Below are 22,383 nucleotides of genomic sequence, written 5' to 3'. Positions count from 1 at the left end.
ATTTTCATTTCCAAGAGGCACTCTGGGTTACGCGAAATTTGCAATAATCTTGATTCACCCGCGAAATTGTAGGAAATGAATTCGGTGATCCCGGCGAGTACTCGTCATCAGAGACATCGTCATTTCCGTCGGGAGAGAAAATCATCACGGCAACTACTTCAAACTTCCGATGAATTCAGAATGCACACTCAGATTTCGAAAATTGATTCCGTAGAGAGTCAAATTTACTTTTACAAACTGGCGAAATTATTTTCTAAGTACAATGATACAATTTTTATCGCAGTATAAATAAAATTACTTTCCTAACGTAGGATGTGTGTACGTATAATTGAAGAGAAGCAATAATCATTGCGAAACTCGAAGAGGCCCACGGGCTTTAAAAACAAAAAGGGCCAGCTGGTAATATTTTTTCATTACACGTTTATACATATTTATATAGAAGGCTGTGCACGTAAATTGGATAATATCATGCTCCGAAATTGTTCTCTGTTAACGTGAAGGAAATTGTTAATACAATTTTATTAACTGTTACATTTTTTACGCGAATACGTATATTTACTGTAGTACTATAATTTTCCAGAAGCACCGGAATTGAAGTTATCGAAAATTCAACCTCCCGGAATAATGTGTATTACATATATGTATATATATATCGATATTTTTCCAACATCCTAAATAAACCTGCGATCGGTATAGATCATTTGCAAAGGAAAAATAAAGAGACGGTATAAAATAAAAAATTGTTTTTTCTTGTCTTAGTAATTGTTTCACGAGTATAATTAAAGTTAACGAATACCTAGAGCTGTTTTCGATTTCCACTCGCGTAACAACGTTTACGCGTATTTGTCATCATTTCCATCTGCGTATTTGCTCGTGATATCATTGTTTCGATATAATTGGCCCATTATAAGCTCTTGTCAATGTCCGCAACAACCGCAGAGCCTTCTGTTATGGAAATTTCCGGTAATTCCGAATTTCAGAATGTATGTATTGAAACAATGTGGAAGGGAAACACTTATCCGATCGCTTGAAATGAAATCTTTACGCCCGTTTGCCAATCTCGGCAATCCAATACGGTTCGTTGATTATTCCGCGGAAAAAGATGCGGAAAAAGATGCGAAAAATCTGGGCGACAAAACCTCTTGACAACTGATAGATGCTCTGTCGCGGCTCTGCAGACGATGAACATAATTGAGGAAATTCTGTCTTGGAGCACGCGAGGTTCCTAATTGATTTTAAGAGGACCTCGTTCTTTGGTAGACCCAATTTTTTCGCGACTTTTTGCCGTATATATTCGTAAGGAGCTTATTCAGTTATTCACCAACATCAGCCAAAATTTTTATACGCGTAATTTTTGTACGTGGTCAAATTAAATAACATCCTCCGTGATTGTTTTTGATAATGTTTTTTTATTTATTTTTTTCCTCCCGTTCTACCAATTATTGCTTATCAAACTACCGCCTTCTAACTTTAATAAACCGAATATCTTATTCACTTTTGCACACACATCGACTGACGTATTATACAAAACCAGAGGCCTTCAGCTACCGGATGAACGCGGGAAAAAAATTTGCATACGTATTCCCAGATTTGCATCGCGTGGCACAATATCGCGATTTCGTAGCGGAAATTTGCGGAATAACCTAGAGGGAATAATTCGGGCCAGGGAAATCAGTTTCTTTCTCAGCGTGCTGCACTGCGTCGAATGAAGAAAGACAATAAGAAGGAAGAAGGAGAACGAGAGAGAGAGAGAGAAAAAAACAGAAAAAAAAAATGAATACAGCAACGAAATTTTCATTATAACTCGGTAGTGAAATTCTGCTCCTAAGAACTGGAGAGGAAAATGTAAAAAACAAAGGAAAGAAAGAGGATGAGGCCGGGCTGTAAGAAGATGCTAATCCAAGTCTCCTCGTCGTTAACCAACCACGGAAAAAATTTCCTGCGAAAGATTGGACGATTGATATTCTCGCGATTATACTATATATATAGGCATATACCGAGTAGTAAAACCCGGCGAAGTGTCCCATTATCTTATGTCTATAATGTAGAAACGTAAATAGAGGTGTTCCAGCGTCCCTTTCAGCTTCGCCGCGGGATAAAATGAGCTTTTTTTCATTCCGACAATCGCTCTGCATCTCCGGAATTAAGCCTCCCCCCCCCCCTCCCCCCCCCTCCGCCTGTAAACAAACCCTCGTAATCAAAATCCTCGTGCAACGGAATGACTGAAAATATTGTGAAAAAGTTCGCATCAATAATGTCGTGAATTTAATTCACGTTCCGCAAGAAATCAGGACCGCAAAGTGGAAGTTGTTTCGTTAACGAGTTTTGCAAATCTGACGAAACGAATTGCAGATGAAGGAGCAATCGTTGCCGGGCGTAATTTTCGATATTTTTTTTCTTTGCAGATCGACGGTTTTTCACTATTATTGGTCCTGTTTTTTTTTTTTTTTTTTTTTTGATATCTTGCATTTTGCAACCTATACATCGCTCGAATATGCGAAGTTAACAATCGACATCTGCGTGTCATATACCGCGTAGGAGATATGAATAAACTTTTCTAATCATGTCAGATGCTATCACTCGTAAATTGTATATTCACTCGTAAAAACAGGCAAATGAGTCGGTAAAGTTTCTCGTTCGTGGGTCGAAGTTTTTTTCATTATTTATTTTTACTGCATCTCACTAATCCGTACACTCTTTTCAATATCTTTTGAATGGCGGAAAATGATGAAAACCTCAAATTGATCACATCCTGATCGCAAAATGTTAGCCACAGGCTTCGTTGGTATTTTTTTCTCTTTTTTTTTTCTTTTTTCTCCTTTGGCAAAGAGTTGATTCACGAATGCGACGTGCCGATTATCGTATACCCGAAGCTTTTCCGTACACATGCATATATATGCATAAGTTAACGTCAAACCTTCGTTATAACAATGGGTAAAAGAATTGTTCGAATCAAGCTTGTGCAAAACAAATGTATAATGTCAGTTGTCAGTTTGCGGGAAAGTTGTTGAGGCAAAAAATAAAACCGAAATATTTGATTCATTTTTCAAGATGGTTTGGCCGAAGGAACGAACGAATGCTGAAAATTTGAGATCGCGGATTACGTTATATAATTTAGGCGGAAGCGACTTCCATTATCACGATGTTTCTTCATTATTGGAAAATACCGACTGCTCCCATTGAAATTTCTCTCGCACCAAAAGCAGGGGTTCCCTCTTTTATGAAATCTGTGTTCGATCTCACGCTCGGTTGTCTATGAACATTTCCCACCTTGGCTAACACCGTCAGCGGGAAATCTGTATTCATTTTTAGGATACCATCATCAAGAAGGTGAATATTACATGGCATATATATATATATATATATATATATACATATATAATATACAAAGTCATTTTATTCCACCGAGACGGATCTACAGAATTTCATCTTCGGAACATTTATGCGATATAATTTTCACCATAATAAAAAATATTGCTGTCTCTCTAGATCAGAATATGTGGCTAATGTGTTTTTCCATCAGCTTTAAATACATTTAATCCGACTTCCATTATACTCCGTTAAATTTTCTTGCCTTTTATGTGTTTTGTTTATTCCTGTTTCGCTCCCGACTCCATTAACGATGTACGTAATGGTCTGTAAGTGATCGTTCCAATATCGTTTATATCACGTTGTACATCTCGTTTGAAATCAGATATGCGTAATCCGATGGATAAACGTCACGCTACATAAAATCGTAGAAGTGAAATAATCAACATCAAGCTTTTTTCTCTTTGTCACGTTGCAGAAATAGGGCGTCGAGTTCAGAGGAATAGATGCCGAGAGCTATTTTGGACCGCATTTATTTAATCAACGTCGTTGTTTTTCAATTCGAAGTATCGAGAGAGGCGAAGAAGCAACAAAGCTATTTTGCAAAAAAATTGCACGTCGAGTAACGCGATCTGTTTTCCTGCACAGCATGTCTTTCCTACGTGACTTCTATTTCCGACCTCTATTTGTTGAGACCTGCGGGAACAGCTTCTGTGTATTCGAGACGTCAAAAAAATGTTGTGCACTTTTAGCGTCATGTGAGACGATCGGATCTTTTGCTGCATTATGTAAAATTGAGGCAAAAAATATGGAGCATCGTTCGTCTTGTTACCTCACGTCGCAAAATAGGATCTCTTAACGACTAGATTGTTATTTTTCGCCTTTGCCGCCGTTGCGGAATGTGGATAAGATATTTAAGAGGCTTGAGATATACACCCACGTGGGCATTTTTCACTTTCGCAAGTTTGCGGCTACCGTGCACGAATTCCTGGGATTAGTGGAAAAAGCAAGTGAAACAAAAAGGAAGAAAAAATACCAACCCACGACCAAAACTGAATCAAAGCGAATCTCGCTACGGGATTTGAAAAATAACGTCAATTACCTGACTATTTTTACATTAGATTAGAAGAAAAAACTGTAACCCAAATCGAGAAATAAATGTAAATGCGTAAACGAATGTTAATATAGAATTGTTTGCATTGGTTCGTTGTACGAGTAACTTGGTAGAACGACTGAGGCTCTGCGAAATTCCATGAATCTTATCATCGAGATCTCTGAATGGATTCGAGAAAGGGAGACAGAGAGGGGATATTTGACTTTTGCGCTCGTCAGCTACCCGCAACGTCGGAGAAAGTTCGATGAAAGGAAACAAATTGAACGAACAAACGAAGGAACGAATGAACCGAAGAGCGAGAGGAACGTGGCGCCATAAAATCAAGACTCCGGAGCAGAAAGTGACGACACGAGCTTTCACCTTCGCAAAGAAGGACATGTCCCAGGACATTCGTCCTAATTTACTCCGTATACCCGCCAACCGGATGTCCGGAAGTGGGTATCGAAGGTTCCGAAAATTTGCGATCAGCTTTCACCTTCGAACTCTTCTGCTTTCGAAGGCACCTTGCGTTCTTCTCGATCCAGTCGTTGTTGAAATTATCCTCGAAATGATTGCACGTTTCAAATCAACACGCGAACCGTACACGACGGATTGAATTTGACGCAAAATTTACTTAGCGTCTAATGCGTGGTACGCTGCGAAGGTAATTGACCCCTGATTGGAATTGGAGTTTCAATATAACGACGGATTTCGCAATACGAAATTACCGCTGCGGAAGCAATCATCTTTCAAAATGGTGCGTGGGATTTGTCGATTGTAATTCGCACGTCAACGTTTGCTCGAGATATAAATTGAACAATTACGACGCACCTACACTCGCGCGTTTTCTGATTATGTATCAGACTCCCGAATTGATGTTATTACACGTATTGTTTAGTAATTGCGTTTTGAAATCGAATTGGGAGACTCTCGGTTCGTTTCTATTGATCTGCCGATTCGTTAAATTTCGGATTCTCGCCGGAATAGCCGGACAGATAACCCCTATGAGCAACCGCAGCTTGCAAACGACAAGTTATAGTCCTCCTACTCCTAGCGCAGTGGCTGTTTGATCATCGCAAGTTGTTAGACTCCTTATCTACCGCTGGGATAAACTTCCCGAGATCCTTGGCTCGATACGAAATTTTCCAACAGATATTTATCGCCGCTCTACTTGCTTCCGAGAGTTACATTAGAACTGACCGTGTGACTGAGTAACAAAGTTGATCAGTTGTTTTTTGATCTCGATGATAATCCCGAGTCACGGTTATCGTCGAAGGATTTATCCCAATCTTCATTTCCCGTGATTAAGGCGAAATTGAAATTCTTGTCCCATTTTAATTTCAAATTATTTGCGTACCTGACAATCAAATAAAAAACTGCGTCATGAATTACGGACTGAAGGGAAAATGAGGGGGCCCAATTTGATTATCGTTGAAATCGCCGTGCAGAACGATCAGCATAAACTGGTTGACACGCGAAAACCGGGTCATTATATATTGAAAAGTTATGATTTTTTCACACCGCGGGAATTTTTATTCGTACTCTTTATCCCCCCCATCCTGAAAATTCTGCCGTGAATCTAACCTTTCGTTCGAAAGATTTCTTTTTCGTATAGGCGTGGCGCAATTTCACAAATTCGTTAGTCCTAATGCGGGGAGGTTCCTTAATAACTGAAATACGTTTAAAACCAGGAGTTATTCGTTCGGTTATTAAACGCAGCAAGTCAGAGTTTTTTGTTTTTCAATTTCCATGTCACGCATTTACCTTTCCCCAAGGAAATGCAAAAAAAAAAAAATTAGCACAACTTTGCAGCTTCGAACGTCGTTATTATTGTTACCGTTATTACCGTTCAACGAGGCTTCTGACTGTACAGGCCAGAATTGCGATTCTGAAAAAATGACGACGCTGCATCGTTCCTCCCCACTTTGAAATTGATTTCGAAACTTCTGGGTCTGCAATATGCATTGACGAGGGCCTATACACGTCTCGTTATCGTTCGATTCTGCAGGCACACAGCAGGCTCGTCATTTCCAATTTTCTTACGGACTAATAAAATCACTGCAAGCTGACCAGGCAAAATTATCCACATCTGGTCACAACTGGAACTCCTAGAAAAATTCTCCCGAAGGAAATAAAGGAGAATAGGAAAAAAAAACTTTTCGTCCGTGTGTTGTTGTTTGACACTTTGGGGCTAGTTTGGGAAATCATTTTATTCCTTGCACGTAAGGTTGTAGTTCACCAGAAGTAAAAGAGCACTTCGTCTCTATGGACCAACTTCGAAGCTCTTTTTACCACGTAAGGTAATAATTTGACAAGACCCTCGTGCAGCCGGATACTCCAGAACAAAACGAAGTGAAAACCCTTGAATAAGACATCGTATTCGGTGTAACCGAAGCTCCGTTTTTGGGACATTGGAAAACGTGGATTACTTGTCCCTAAAGGCGCAAGTCCTGCATTCGACTCGATTCGAATCAATTATGCACACCCGCCTAATGAACTGTTTGGTCAATTCTCGAACCTCTGTTATTGTACCTCAAACACCTGATTCGCAGCATTGTACAAATATACAAATTATACAAATGTATGTTTTATACTTGCGTATGTGCGTGGTCAAAGCACGAGTGTAAGGTAGGACCTTCGAAACCGCTTGTTAGCTGGAACCCAATTAACGGACGAATCGGTTGTGGCCTTCTCGGGAATCCAGCTGAATGTGAAGATGTTTTACACGCCGGTCCAGCCTCGTTGTACCTACGTATTCGCGTTGAACTTTGTTATTGCCCTGATAAACTTGCATTTCAATGTCAAAGCTCCACCCTCGTGCCTAGTTAGAATCGATAACGTCACTGTGAATCCATTCTCTTCAGCTTTATTGTAATTTCTTGAAAATACGCGTCGAGGAGTTTTTCAGGTATAAAGGGGGTCGAGTCGAGTGTCGTACTTTTTGCTCGATACAAAACCAAGCCCCAAATTCACCCTGCGATAAAATTCCCCGTATTCGCGCAATATCCATATAAAGGCCGGTGAAAACAGAGCTGTTGGTCCAATATCCGAGCGGAAAGGGTCCGAGTCGATTTACTCCCAATTTTCTCCCAGAGCGAGCCTTGAATCGACGGTAAAATTTAATGTTACAGATACATGGCGATCGTCCGGCCTCTTCAGCACCGCATGTCTCGGAGACGAGCGCTTCTTGCTGTTGCGATGATTTGGTTCGCTTCCGCCCTACTCGGACTCCCCTGTCTTCTCTACTCCACGACCATGACCAGAAGGTGGGTGCAATTTGCAGTTGAGAAAACAAGGACGGCTTGTATGATGTTGAGATTTAATTAAAATAGCAGGCGCACCAGCTGATACACTTAGTTGATTAAAATGCTCGACGCCGCCTTCTTCTATTCACTGTCACGAGAGAACTTCGATTGCTATTTCCACCATCCGCCATTTATGCGATTGGTTATTTTTCAAAGCTCGACTTGCACGGAGGATCCGCTATAAACAGCAGCCCGCAGTCTCGGGTGACTCGATTTTTTTCTCTCTTAGATCGGACCTGAAGAAATACGGTTATACATGTACAATACGTACATATCAATTTCACGAAAGTCCCTGGAAGTGTGAGTTCTTTGAGTAATCGATCCGACGTGTTAGCTGTTATTCACAGATTATACGTCACACGCCAGGGTCAAAAGTTGAAACGCTCCAAATATTTTTTTTCGTTATCTGAGTGGTGTCTGGTAAGTTTGAAGAACGTGTACCACGATCATCGTGCTTATCGTCTGATTCTTACTTTTCTTCGTCTTGGTCAGAGTTTATTTCTTCTTCTATTTCTTTACTTCTTTTCTTCGTTATATTATCACAGCATGTACAGCAACGGCAGCAGGAGCTTGCATAACTTTTTACCATCATCTCTGTACAGAATCATCCTACGGTAGATATTCACGTTCGACGAAGAAATAGTCATAAATTGAACACGATTTCTTTTTCACAGTGTTGTACAGCGATTTTTATTTTCTAATCGCGAGATCATCAGGGATTCTTAGACGAACACCCGCACAAATTTTTTATACAACAATCCGACATTTTCGTTACAGTTATTCGAACGGACAAGTCAGGATCGTCTGCTACATGATGTGGCCGGATGGTCGGTATCCGCACAGCATGACCGAGTACATGTGAGTATCTGTCTCCAAATAATGTTTACACAGTTACGGACGAGTAAAAAAATAATTATTCAAAAACTATGCACGAATGAATATAAATCGGTGCGAGGAGTCATTTATAGTCTATCTCACCACCAATTTCAATTTTGAGTCTCGTCCAAGCTGAGCTCAGTTCTTGGGTCTCCAGCATGAAGCAAAAACTTGTTTGACAGTATCTTGCTAGTTGTAATCTGTTTAAAAAATTTTTAAATTTATTTCCGCGTTGAAACTTGCCACACTTGATTTTTTTCAGGGATCATAATAATTCAGGGTTGTAGCAGTAGAGATTATATTCTGTTTCATGACTCGTTTTAGGCGTCTCATAGAGTACTGCGTTCGTATAAACTGTTCGCTACAGCCTGTACAGTACCTAAAACGTATGATACAGTAATTTCACTGTCTTACGATCCTACATAATGGGAAAGACGAAAAAGTTTCCGGACAGCAGCGAGGTGCGGTTTTCTTTCACAAAAAAGTATTATTTCTTTCTGTCTGTTTACCAGCAGCACGGTTACTATAATTGAAGAAGACTGAATGAATGAAATGCTTTTTCCTCTTTATTCGTTGTCGAGCTGTAACGTACAAGAATTAAAGTCGTAATCGACAGACTAAATTATTCGCGTACGATCACGAAGTAGGAAAAGAATGATTAGTCCAATGAAAATATATCTTGAGACATTTAACGGCACACGATGTGTCATACAGCAAATTTCTTCGGTGCGATTTCAGCAGACTAATATATAGCTACACAATGATGCTGAAAGGATACGGAAACACAGTCGAACTCGATTGTTCCTTCCACTTTAGGTGTACCCGTCAAGTGAACACATACCTCCGTATAACTATATAAGCTATAACATAAACTTTAGCACCACTTTGTCGGAGAAAAGCCGCTTCCGTTGATTATTATTCACCTTTAAGGCCTCTAAGCTTTGTTCTCCAGTAGATACAAAGACTCTCGGAAAGTTCTATGCCTAATTCATGCCACTGCAGCACTGTGTCGTGTCTACTCTTGAATACGTATATTTGTGATAAAATCCCTCGTATAAGTTGTTGAGTATGGCCTGAGTCGCAATGTATAGCATGCATGTATAGATGTTATAACGAACGAATATAAATTTTCATTGAACGAGAACGTACACAAAAATAAAAAAAAGAATAAAATAAATAAAAAGAATTTCGTCGTAAGCGTGGGAAGAAAAGAAAAATGAGGATAATTATATTTTTTTTTCATCCCCCTCGAAAAGAGAAGTATAATAATTAAAAATTTCATTTACATACAAATAGAAGTGAATATTCTACAAGCAGTTGCACCGTGATGAATATTAGGTACCTTGTGATTCAAAATAAAAAAAAAAAAAGATTTACTTTCAGCCCTCTTGTTTGTTGCTTGTTTGTTAATTTATTTATTTTCATTTTTTTGTTTTTACGGCACCCACATTTGACGTCGGGAAATTTATGCATGCAAATTTTAGCACAGTGGAAGTTGAGACAAACGACTGATGTAGATTACACAGCGTGTGCAGTTCGCTTCGGCGACCAGCTAAAACGTTCTGCCTCGTAATCGCTCGGCATTTACGTATATCAGGTTTAATTGAATCAGGCATCGATGCAGCCCTGCCGGTCCTTTATTCTATCTATAAATCGTACACGGTATTGAAATTGAATGCATGTTCGGTACGAGCATCGATTTGCCGAACAGGAACTCGAATTAGTTTACAGCTACCCATTGCTCAAATAATTTTTACCTGGCGGAGAATTATTTATATCTGTACATTTCGTGTATTTTTCTTCTTCTTTTTTTCCTTCTTTGAAATTACTCCCTTTCAGGAAGAACCGCACCGCGTCACTCAGTCTCCGGAAGTAATTGGCTGGTTAATTACAACCCCTCCTCAGAGAGTGTTGTCGAAATTGGATTGTGCAGTATATTATAGGTATGTCTTACACTCGGCTCGGCTACCGCGAAGAAAGATGTCTCGCCCTTTTTTTTCCCCCGCGGGTGGGAACCTAAATTGGGTTTTAAGGAGTACACCTTGCGTCTTGAATAGTAATTGAACCTACCACGAAAGGTGGGGATTTTTCTCCTTGGAAAAATACGCTTATTCGAAGTTTTTTTACGGCGTATACCATTACTTATCGCCGATGATGTATACGTTCAAAATGTTACTCCGTATTCAGATATGCATGGTGGGAAAACAAATATTCTCGCACCGTTGCGCCTCCTCATCGGAATAACGATGCAATTATAACCGAAGCTTACAGGATGCCGTGAACGAGTTGATACGCTATTTTTTTTTTATTTTTTTTTACCACTTAGTTTCTCCGATGGAACGATATTATTTTCTAATGGCATCTTTTATTTCCGTTTTTTGCAATCATGCCATTCCCCTATTCATATCACGTTATTATACGTACGAACGAGCTTCCGTTACCAACTAGGAAACGTCTTACCTTCAAACCTTCGCATATATTTCCTCTTATAATTGAATTCGCCGAGAGAAAATGATAGCTGAGAAAATGTGAATCATTATGTTGTGAATTGATCCGTGCAGTTGTAACTTTTCTTGGCGTGTTGCTGTATAATATCGGTATCTTCGACGTGGTACTTTGTTCACCATAACTTGAGGGGGGTTGTTTGAAAGGACTGACGTTATAACGTCGCGTAAATTTCTTCAATAACACGATTCACCCTGTAGGGACATCGATTTCAGAGGCTCGATTTGTAACCTAATTGTATTAAATTGTGCCGAAAATTGATAAGTATATTAAATTGCCGAATCACTTTAATTGAAAAAAAATTCCGCAGTTTAATACCTACGCATAAAATGGCTTCCCATAATTTCATTTCACGCAAAAGCAATTATCCTGCTGGTATAAAATCGGCGATGGTTGCGTACGTGAAAGGAAAGACATACAAAAAGAAAAAAAAAAACTAAAGATGATGTCGGTGCGTGGATACATAAGGCGAGAATTTAATTAGCAACAACATGGCTTACATCCTTTGAAGGGCTGCAAAAGCTAACGAACCGCTTGAGAATGTCTCGAGCCTGTTGCTTCTGGGAAAGAATCTTTAGGCTTCTTAACTTTTTCGAAATAATTCAGCGGTCTTTGATCAGAACTTGTTAGAATATATATTCAATTTTGTATAATCTTCGTTCTGATGTTACTTTGAAAGGAATCGTTGTCGATGCAAGGCACGAAAAAAAGATAAGAATAAGAAGAATAAAAAAGGAAAATTCAATTTTTTAAAGTACGCATTACGCGGGTACTTGACTCCGACGCTGATGCACCCTACCAAGTTGTCAACTTGGTCGTGTCGGTGTTGATGACAAAAGTCTCCGAGGAACGGCTACGGAGGAATAATGGCTTTTATCTGTCCACTTCGTCTCCTCCCGTCTCTCACTCTTGACTAACTCTGTGGGTGCTTTTTTTTTCACACCAATTTCTTCTTTTTTTTTTTCTCTTGTATTTCCAGACTGGCAATTACCCCCTCCAAGGAATCATCTCTGCGGCGATGTATAACACGGCGGTGCAATGGACGGTGTATAGATCTCGCCGGAAGTTTATTTTCTTCCTTTCAGCGAGAGTGAGGAAAATAAAAATGGAAGAGGAAGCTGAATATCGCGTTCTCTTTGCCGTCTCGCCTTTCTTTGCACCGTGATATCTAGATTTTCATTTCTATTTGCAATATTTCAATTCTTTTACAGCGAAAAAAATGTAAAAAGAACACAATACCAGGTCATCTTTTCATTGCCTCGTCTCGGCGCTACGGTGAAGGATTATAATTATAAGGGATGAAAATAGAGTTTGGAGAAAAAACACGGGTTAAGACGAAAACAGGATGCGATATTCGCCGAGCGGCAAGGTTAAGGAACGTTCTTTACACTTCGCGTCGGGATCATTCGAGCTTGCGGTTGGTCCTACGATCAGGGGATTATTTCGAAGAGTAATTACCGGTTAGTCGTCGGGTGACAAGCGTTAGCCTGATTAATCATTTTGGGGACAAAGGTGTACTGATTATACAACAGCCGATGGTACTCATTCGTTAATGTACCTCCAGACGATCGATTCAGCGATTTAAACCCGACCGAAGTCACGATATTGTTACCAAACGATTCATGCCATTGTTGAGTATTTTCCTCTCTACATCCCACCCATACAATTGGTGCTTTCTTATTCTGCATTCGCTCGCATCTCGGCGAATTAATGCATTCAGAAACGAGCGTAGAATTTTTCTCGACGCAATATATTCCCGACATCAGCCGGGTATCAGACATTTATTGTTATTCAAATGGCGCAGAAAAGCATTCGGTACCTACCGACAGTCTGATTGTGAGGCTTGCGCTTCGACGACCATTCTGTTACTTTTGTTTTACACGTACAGCGATCTTCCAGCGCTTTTTAACCATTATGACAATTGTATCGGTATTATATAGGCACAGGAATAATCGTACAATCGATGTGTACGTTATGCATGTATGTTCAATGAAAAAATAGATGTTTTTGTGCAAGTGTTAAGCAATACGCGTGCTGCTCGCTAGATTATCAGAACCGTGCAATTGCTCGGCATTACAGAGAACAGCGTAGAATACGAACCGTCTAGTCGATAGCGAGAGGTGAACGTTTGCACGGGAATTTAGCAAATCCAATCCTCCCCAGTACCTACGTAATGTCGGGACTTGGAATTAACAGGAGTATTCAAGGTCTAGCCGGCTGCGATACTGATCGTCTCCACACAATAGTTGAATGCTGGGTCCCATAGCTTGAGATTACATTCTCTGAATTAAGTCAATTAAGAAAGAGAAGTTGTTTAGGTGTAACGGAGGTAGAGCGTGAGGTTCGTGAAGCCTGCGACAACATATGAACAACGTCTTTGAAACCGTTATTTTCACAAGGTTGTACACCAAGGTCGTTTGCTGGAGAGAAAACACGACTCTGAGATTCCAGACAGGTACCTAATTGAATATTTAAGTCGCCCCAGATTGAGCCAACGCTTGTACGAGTTGGTATTTATTGGGTACGCGTCGTCAGTTGGATGCACATGACGGATAGTGTATAATTGTTGATTTCTTATCGATATTTCCAATGGACGCAAAGTCGCGAGAATCGAGAGACTTTTGAATTCTGACAATGTCTTGACCGGTTTCGAAGAACGTTGGAAAAAGTTATATCGACAACATTCGTGCATGAGTGCAATTGCGCATAATTCATTACAGGAGGAGGAGGAGATGGAGGAGTAACTTAATATTTTCTCAGCCATTGGCCCGACGATCTCGTGAATATCTTTTTTCGATTCAGGAAGGTCTCATAAGAGTAAAACAAGGGTTCTGGACATCAATTCTGAGAAGCATGAATGATCACTCACGGAATTGAAGAGAAAGTGAAGCTGACCTTTTTTCATTCTTTTCGCCAAATTACACCTGATTTTAAAAGAGGCTGTAGTTACAATGTTTGGATCCTGTATCGACATAATTTTACGAGAAGAATTCGTTGCACACAGTCTCGACTCGCTACGAACAACGGATCGACGGTTACGGTCTAGAAACATGAGATTTCTTAGTATTTACTTGGTATTTTCTTAGCTGTTTGCTCTCCGATGATCTGAATGCCTGTTTTGCAATCCTTGGGATCGAACTAGTTTAGGAAAGGGTCGTTTGAATCGATTCGCTTCAAGTGGGCAGGGTTGATAAACCGCAAGCACGATTCGGAGGCGCGAGTCAGATGTATGCTTAGTAAATTCGGTACTACATCGAGGTTTTCACCCTTGTTTTTTTGTATTTTCTAGTTACAACCTGGTGTTCCTCGGAGTGACCTACCTCGTTCCAGTCACGGTTATGGCCGTGTGTTATACCTTGATGGGCCTGGAGCTGTGGGGATCAAAATCCATCGGCGAACATACCCAGCGTCAAAAGGAGTCGACGAAATCGAAGCGGAAGGTACTTAAGGTCACATACTTCAGGGATAGTTTCAGGTCAACTTAACGTCACTAAAGGGGTATGAAAGCGCATTTCTGACGTAGACACGACGGCCAGTTTTTCGGCGGTATGTACTTGAAATACCTGCTAATCACAGGTGGCACAGCTTGTCGAAATGCAAAAGAAACACTTACTATTTGAACTTGGGTCATAGAACTGAAGAAAAAGTCGCAGACAGAGTATTTCGGTATCGTATCGTATATCGACTATTCTGCACGGGGATCAAAAGACATAAAAAAAAGGTCTTATTAATGCTTCTTTTTAGAAAGAATGAAAAAACACCGCTCCATATCGCAACAATGTTTGTACGTCTGACAAAACCGCAATGGATACCCCGTTAGTGGATTTTCTAGTACACGAGGACGTCGAATGTTCGAATGTTAATAAAAACGAACTAATTGAAGAAAATGCTTTCATTTCCGCAGGTAGTAAGGATGTTCATAATCGTGGTTACGATATTTGCTGTCTGTTGGCTACCTTATCACGGCTTCTTCATATTTGCTTATCATCATCGATCGTTCACCAATAGCAACTACGTCCAGCACGTCTATTTGGCATTCTACTGGCTAGCGATGTCCAACGCTATGGTCAACCCGATTATCTACTACTGGATGAACAACAGGTGATCATGTCATTAATTACGATTCACATACCACCTAGGTAGGCCCTAGGGTAGGCCCACCTCACATTCTACATTCAGTATTCACCGATAAATATCTATCCCTCGTCTTGAATCACAGGTGTGAGCATCGTGGCAAGGACCCACTAAAACTTGATCAATGGTCAAAGCATTCTTTGCTTCCATTATAACGGATGGAGAGGAAAATAGAGGAAAGACGTCTCCTTGCTGCTGAAACTCGTGCATGATATTGTTACGTATGTGAATCTGTGGTCAGAGTAGTTTTTTGCGTACACCTTCTACAACTTAAAAGGAACATCCGAGTCTAAACTGAGTTGTATACTTGTATACTTTGGAATATAAGCGAGATAATTTTACAGGAGGACAAAGATAAAATGTGGAAACAATATAATGAATGAATTTATGATGAATTCTGCAAACAAGTGAAAACAGTTCTCATTATACTTATTATTTTCAACCAAACGCCCGGGTAGAGCAAAGGCGTTTAGGGTATAACGAACTTTTATCGCATTAGGCATTCATTCCAAGATATTTATGCGTCCCAGAATTGGGCCAACGACTAATTAAGTTTTCAGTACGGCGGTTTTAAGCGGGGTGACAGGAGTTGAAAGTTGAAATTTAAAAGCGGAGAAGTTCTCTTGAGAAACCGTATTTATCCCGAGTTCTATAGGTATACATCCAACCCGCAAGTGAAATGTGAGCGGGACCAAATTGTATTTTTTTTTTTCAATATCTACGAACCGGCTGTAGAAATCACATTTCGATGATACAACTTTAGGACACATTGCAGAAAAATGCCTCAACCTCGGTCAAGCGGAAAAGTTTCGACCTTTCGTGACACACGCGCACACACATATCTATCGAAACATCTGTGAACGAAAGCAAAGTTCTTCTGAGCTTTTGTTAGATATTTCAAGCGTAAATTCATCTTCCACGATCCAATTCTCACGTAGCTCATATGCGTTTTATGCTGCAACGCGTTGTCCGTACGGAGACGGTACGAGTAGTAAATCCTTTGTGCTCGCGTCACTTTGTTCAAAAGAAAGGATATCACTACGGAATTTTCTAATGCCGTCGATTTTGTACGAGAAGAAAAAGTATATCGTCCTGGTAAGATTTATCGTACACGTTTATATCGTGTGCTGAAATTTTATGTCTTGATCATCCACGAAACAAGTTCGGAGTTATTTACAATAAAGAAACGTGTCACGCATTTTCATGGCTCATGTTGTTGCTTTTACGTTCAGCTACAAACGTCTGGGATTCGATCGGTATACTTTAATTCTGATTCACTTTGGACATAAGCCCGTAAATAAATTTCACAACACTGTGGCCTTAGCGGCAATGTGCACGTAGTAAATGTCTATGCGTTTACAGCAAACACCTCACTAATATCCCTCACGGTGTACGGAAACTATAGTGAACGTGTGCAGTTTGCTGCGCGTTCGATACTTCCAGTTTAAAGGGAAAGTGCCCGAATCCTCCAAGGGAGGAACGAATAACGTTTGGCTAATTTCCTAAATTAAATATAAATTTAACCATTTGTTTCAGGTTTCGCGTTTACATTCAGAAGATTATTTGCTGCTGTTTCCTTACAAGGTCTCAGTCCCAGAGTCGACAACTCGATCTTCTAGCCGAACTTCCCCATTCGGATTTAGCGCGCTCCAGATCCGGTAAGGCTGATAGGTAACGATAAACTATTTCAAACGCGATATTTGTCCCAAGTGAGTTTCGAGTAAAACCTCATCCTCGTCTTACCGGCAGGAAATAATAAATTTTGGAAAAGTATTTCGCTTTTTCACTTTAAAGTCCGAAATCACCAAAGAGTAAACCTCTACTCGCTCGGTTAGAACGACAAAAAATTAATGCTAATGAAAAGTCATTGACGAACAGTCACAAGTTTAAATTCTGACATGACGGTTATGAATTCGTGATACAGCGTAGGTGTAATTTGAAAACGAGTTTATGGTTGGATTAAAAAATGGTTTCGTTTGGCGTAGACCTAGACTGCGTACTGAGCCGATGCTTATCCTTTAACGAAAAAATGGTATTCTATTCGCGTTTACAGAACGATTGAAGTATACGTCAATTCAGTGGCGACAGAGTACGACGGAGAGTCGAGTAAGGATGCCAAAAGTAACCAGCCAATTAATCTGCGACGAAATACATAAGAACGGAAGTAGCGCCAGGGTTTCTTCGAAGATTAAACCGCATACCTGAAAGCGGTCCAATACCTGCAGGATCGAAATAGTTTGACGAGTTTTCTTCAAATTACACTCCACGTTTCATTATGAAAAACAATGGTTCGATTGTGTATTATTAATTAGTTTAATATATACTATATATACATATTGTAATAAGTGTAAATATATTCGAATATATAATTATTTTGAAATTAAATTGCACAGAATTGAAAGCCTAATAGTACTGACAACCCTGGAGACCATGGAAAACAGTCGATGTGATTGTTTCTGTTTTTACTTCTTTAATACTCGGCAAGGCTATCAACGAAAAACATTTCATTCTTCTTTATATACGAATTCCCATTATCCTCTCGACAAGCTGTGAAGCGTGGAAAAAATTATTATGCGAAGTTATCGAGAACCATTAAAAATTCGGGGAAAACAACTTCGAACCATTGCGTGAAAAGTTTCTTGTACTTGCTGCTATTGATCGATATACCTACCAGAACCATACAAAGCCTTAGTTCCATCTCGTTAACGGAACATTCCGAAAAACGAGGAAGGGGATTACGAATGAGTGTATTGCTGGATCTTTGTGAATGCAATCCAAGAAATCCATTATATTCGCAGAAGACGCTTCTGCAGGTCTGATGCAAGGCTGGCTGCCGCGAAACGTTCTGTCCATTTCTTTACCAATTCACCGAAATATTTATTGGAACGAGAAAATTTTTAAAATATTTAAGGCTAAAAATAAGAACTGTGATAAGAATACGAGTAGAAATAGTGGAATTTCAGTATTTGGAAACTTCAGGGTGGTCAGACACTTTGATAATAATGATGATGATACTAATGATAAAAATAATTACACAACAACGATGATGACGGTGAAGATGATAATAAAAACAATTTACTATGTGAAATTAAAGTGTCCTATCATATATTATAGCGCCGATTTGCACTTTGGGTCAATAAGATTGTTTGTCGCAAAAAAATTTTCTTTACGATTGATATTCGTCGATTATCTACACGAATTTTTCGTCAAATTGACGGTAAGAAATATTTTCTTGATTCGATAATCTTTTTTCTCAATGCAGGTATATGTAATTTTTCATAATAAATGTAAAAAAAAAAAAAATACGAACGAGCAAATTTACGGCATAATGTGATTCCTGTATAGACGATGTTTCAATATACGAGCCCAATGCAAATAGTGAGTACAAGGTATAATACAAATAATATTGCATTAATTAATGAAAAGTTATAAAATAACCGTAATATTATAATTGAATTCTTGAAATTAAATTAAGTTGATTTACCAGCGGTGGTTAAATATTTGACGGTAATTCGAATGCGAAAAACTGGATTAAAATTTTGTTCATTAGAATTTATAATACTTCTTTGAGCAAATATAAATTACATAATGGAAAGCGTTTCAGTTTTGTTCAGTAATAATCAGGTATACATCCGCTAATGATTTTATCTTGTAATTCGTCATGGGCACGATGCGTCTTGTTGTCATATAATATGCCGTCGACGAAGAATACAATTTACCATAAATTAAGAGAGACGTCAAATCATTCACTTTACACACTCACCGCGTGTATCCATTACGACCATATTGCTGATCCATCACTTTGTAAAAAATGCCGCCTTACTTATCTCGGTTTTACCATCGCGCCATTATACCAGCGGCTTAGAAGATGATCATTTCCAGTTTGAATATCCTCTTACACCCCTCGCGAGAAGAAATATTTGAAAAAGTTTCAGGATGACCGTTTTTGCTCATTGCACTTTTTATTCCACGCCGTAGAAGAACCCAGTATTAAGGTAATTTTTTTCGTGAATTATATTTCCATTATTGTTACCCTGGACGGTATTTTCCCTGTCAAGCCTTCGACACTGTTGATATATTACGCAGCTCATTTATTCAAGTATGTACATAGATAATGCTTTTTTCATTGAAATTATTTCTGCGACTCATATGTATAATTTATTACAGCCTTTATTAATTCCCCATCAGGCAGTCCCCTACACAAAGTAAAGATATTTCGGACTCTCGTTACGATCTTTCTTATCGTCACGGATTACAAAAAAAAAAAATATATTAATGATAACACATATTTATAAATAAAATAGACGAACATTTAAGTATTCTCGCAGATTCAAGAAATATTTTCTTATTGTCTAGACTTTTTAACGATGTGTAACATAAATTCTTGTTGCGCTTAATTATTTGCAACGAGATACAGACAATATTTGTACACGTGTCCTACCTACTGGTCCGTTTCTGTTAGGTATAACAACCGTGTTTGAACACTTTGGGTAGCAAGTTTGACCAACTCGGATTCATGCTTCAGTGAGCCGGCTTCAGTTCCGACGAGAGAGGAAAAACCGATGTACAAAACAAGTGATATGACCGAGAAACAGAAAATAATTGCTCCGATTAGTTTATTCAAACTCGAATTTAATGTATTAATTGTCGGGGTAAAGGATATATTATATATAAACCAAAGATCGAATTTTTGATCCAGTAATACATCTAGTATCTATTAACAATAAAGTATACTGTAGACCTATGTACCTATAATGTAATGTAAATTAAGTGTGAAAATCTGACGAAAATATGCGTGTATTTATTATATAACGTGACGTCGTTGTCAACATAAATACTGAACCTTACAAATTTGTACAATGTGAAAAATTGTTGTAAATTTTATTTTAATGTAACATATCGATAGGTGATTCTCGCCTATTTATTATACATTATATGAGCTATCAAATTTTCCTGTACATATAATATGCGAATGAATAAAATTGAGCTGTAATATATTCATAGTCGATATGATAATATAGATACTTTATTTCTTTTCTTTTGGCTTTGCATAATGAAAAGCGAGATGTAACAGTACGTGTAAATACAAAGGATCAAAGGAGCCGACGCGAATATTATTATACTTTTTTTTCTACCTACTCGACTGCGAAATCGTTCGAGGTATAAAATTGAATCGCGGCTTCGAGTGCAGGTTCACAAGTCTCCGTCGGAGTATGAAAAAAAAAATTGAGAGATTTTCTTCGTCAAGCGGCTTTTTCATTCGTCGGCATTGCTATTATTGCCAACTAGAAATTAAGATGAAAAAAATTGAAGTAATCGTTGCCGCGATGCAACGAAACTTTCGACACATTTTTCCACGTGGTGATTGATCTGGCTTTACCAGAGTTACTCAACTAGATATCAATGCACTCGATTTTTCAAAAGTGCTTTTAACGTTTCTGTATTGGTTTTCTATCTCTCTGAAAATACCTCCGATTTTCTATTCCTCCATTTTCTTTTACCCTCGTCTCGCCTGTCGCCATTCCTGCAGGTTTATGTAGTCGTCATAGAGGTTTTCAAAGGATTTTTATGGAAGCAGAGATTACCTCGACGTCGGAGCGGGAATCGAGACGAGAAAGAGCTTCAGTTACCTTGGCATCAGTTATACTATCGTGACTTTTCCAACTCAGCAATCCGCAGGAGATCCTATGACTATTAAAAAACGGATCAAGGAGTTACTGGAATTAAGGAGAGGAAGTTCAGGGACTTGCGTTGGAATTGACTGATACGGAGCTGGCGTAAATTACCTTGAGCGGGTGAGTTGGGGAAAAATTGTTTTATTTATTTATTTATTTATTTATTTTCATTCATGAAACGGGTGAATCCTCTATACGCGTGAATAAATGACTTGTAGAGAATACAAGTTGGGCGTAAAACACAAAGGTATAGGCATAAAAGTGAAACGCCTCAGAGTAGTACCTTCTCTCTTATTCTCAAAGAGATTCACATTTCAAACGATGCGTGTCTAGTAGTTAGGTTATTATTCAGCTCTTTGGGGAATTCGATTCCTCTAACGATACGCATTCACCTTTGGTGGGCCGGTGGATTTTGTAACAAGCAGCGTCGTTATACGGATCGGATCCCGCCTACGGTTTTAGCCGAACAATCGGATTTCGCGCAAGTGTCAGGAGTTTGCACGAAAAATTCGAACCAGACTTTTTCCAAGAAATAATTTTGAAAAACACGGAGCATAAATCTACGCTTTTTCATTCTGAATCCTACCGCTGGAAAATCCGAGGTTAAATTATTTAAATTCTCAGTACGATGGTATGAAAAAAAAATTCATTTTACATTTTCAGGATTAATGTACCCACGTATAAAAGCAGAGCTTTTCGCCGTCTGGCCCAGCGCGCCTTCATTTCGTACAGAAACTTGTGTTGATCAGACGATGAAAATGCACGTGAACACACAGTGGGATTATAATGTCCGACGTAAAGCTTCGCCGGAGTAAACTCGTAATTGAATGGACGTCGACCACGGAATCGCAATACCGACATGTAGATGAACGTGCCTACCTGCAAATGGTCTCGTTCAATAATTTCTCATTTGCAGCTTGAATATAATCGCAATAGTTCATGACCACCGAACTTCACTATCTCCATAAGCTGACTATGGGATTCAGTTATGCCTTGTCGTAAATTTAAGCTGTCTCGCCAGGTTCACCACCTGTGATTATAATTTGCCTCGTATTCAGTGCGGGATGACGATCTCGTTCCGCAGGAGTACAGAAATTGAGGAATGCTGGAAAGGGCAATTCTCGCCGAGTCTGCTTCAGGTATAACGTATACGGTATAAACGTGACTACGTCGCGACGGAGGGAAAATCATCCGAGAAGAGAAAACATTGTTTCGAGATTTTTAAAAATTGTCACTTTTATACGGAAGTAAACGTCTTCATTTTGCCTAATTCAATAAACCCAGCCAGTGTATTAGATCTTTGCGAAAGAAAGAAAAGCTTCGTCGTCCGATTTGAGGAAGGTCAAAGTACGCTTAATGACGTGAACGATAAAATACGGCCGAAATTCAAGCTCGAGTATTTGGTTTCCAAACTCGAGGGAACCGAAATTGTGTTCGTCGGACGAACCCCTTCACTCTCACTACGCCAACACGCGTGTCTATTTTA

At 39.2% G+C, this 22,383-nt stretch overlaps 1 protein-coding gene across 3 annotated transcripts in view; it reads left to right on the top strand.

The window, feature by feature from the left end:
* The window catches only part of LOC124187726 (tachykinin-like peptides receptor 86C), a 75,217-nt gene extending 55,014 nt beyond the window's left edge, over positions 1-20,203 (top strand). The window contains exons 4-9 of one of the 3 annotated variants that reach the window (XM_046579791.1): positions 7,534-7,668; positions 8,485-8,565; positions 14,378-14,528; positions 14,993-15,189; positions 16,759-16,880; positions 17,276-20,203. In XM_046579791.1, coding sequence (XP_046435747.1) covers positions 7,534-7,668; positions 8,485-8,565; positions 14,378-14,528; positions 14,993-15,189; positions 16,759-16,880; positions 17,276-17,427 — 838 coding nt within the window. In that variant the 3' untranslated portion in view covers positions 17,428-20,203. Of the gene's footprint in view, positions 1-7,533; positions 7,669-8,484; positions 8,566-14,377; positions 14,538-14,992; positions 15,190-16,758; positions 16,894-17,275 lie in introns of all 3 variants that reach the window. The other 2 variants (XM_046579789.1, XM_046579792.1) reach the window with 2 other exon arrangements.
* Positions 20,204-22,383: the final 2,180 nt, after the last annotated feature.

This window comes from Neodiprion fabricii, chromosome 1 (assembly GCF_021155785.1).
Source record: "Neodiprion fabricii isolate iyNeoFabr1 chromosome 1, iyNeoFabr1.1, whole genome shotgun sequence".
In the NCBI taxonomy this organism is placed as follows: Eukaryota; Metazoa; Arthropoda; class Insecta; order Hymenoptera; family Diprionidae; genus Neodiprion; species Neodiprion fabricii.
The sequence above is the reverse complement of the archived record's forward strand: the minus strand, read 5'-3'. Positions and strand labels throughout refer to the sequence as shown.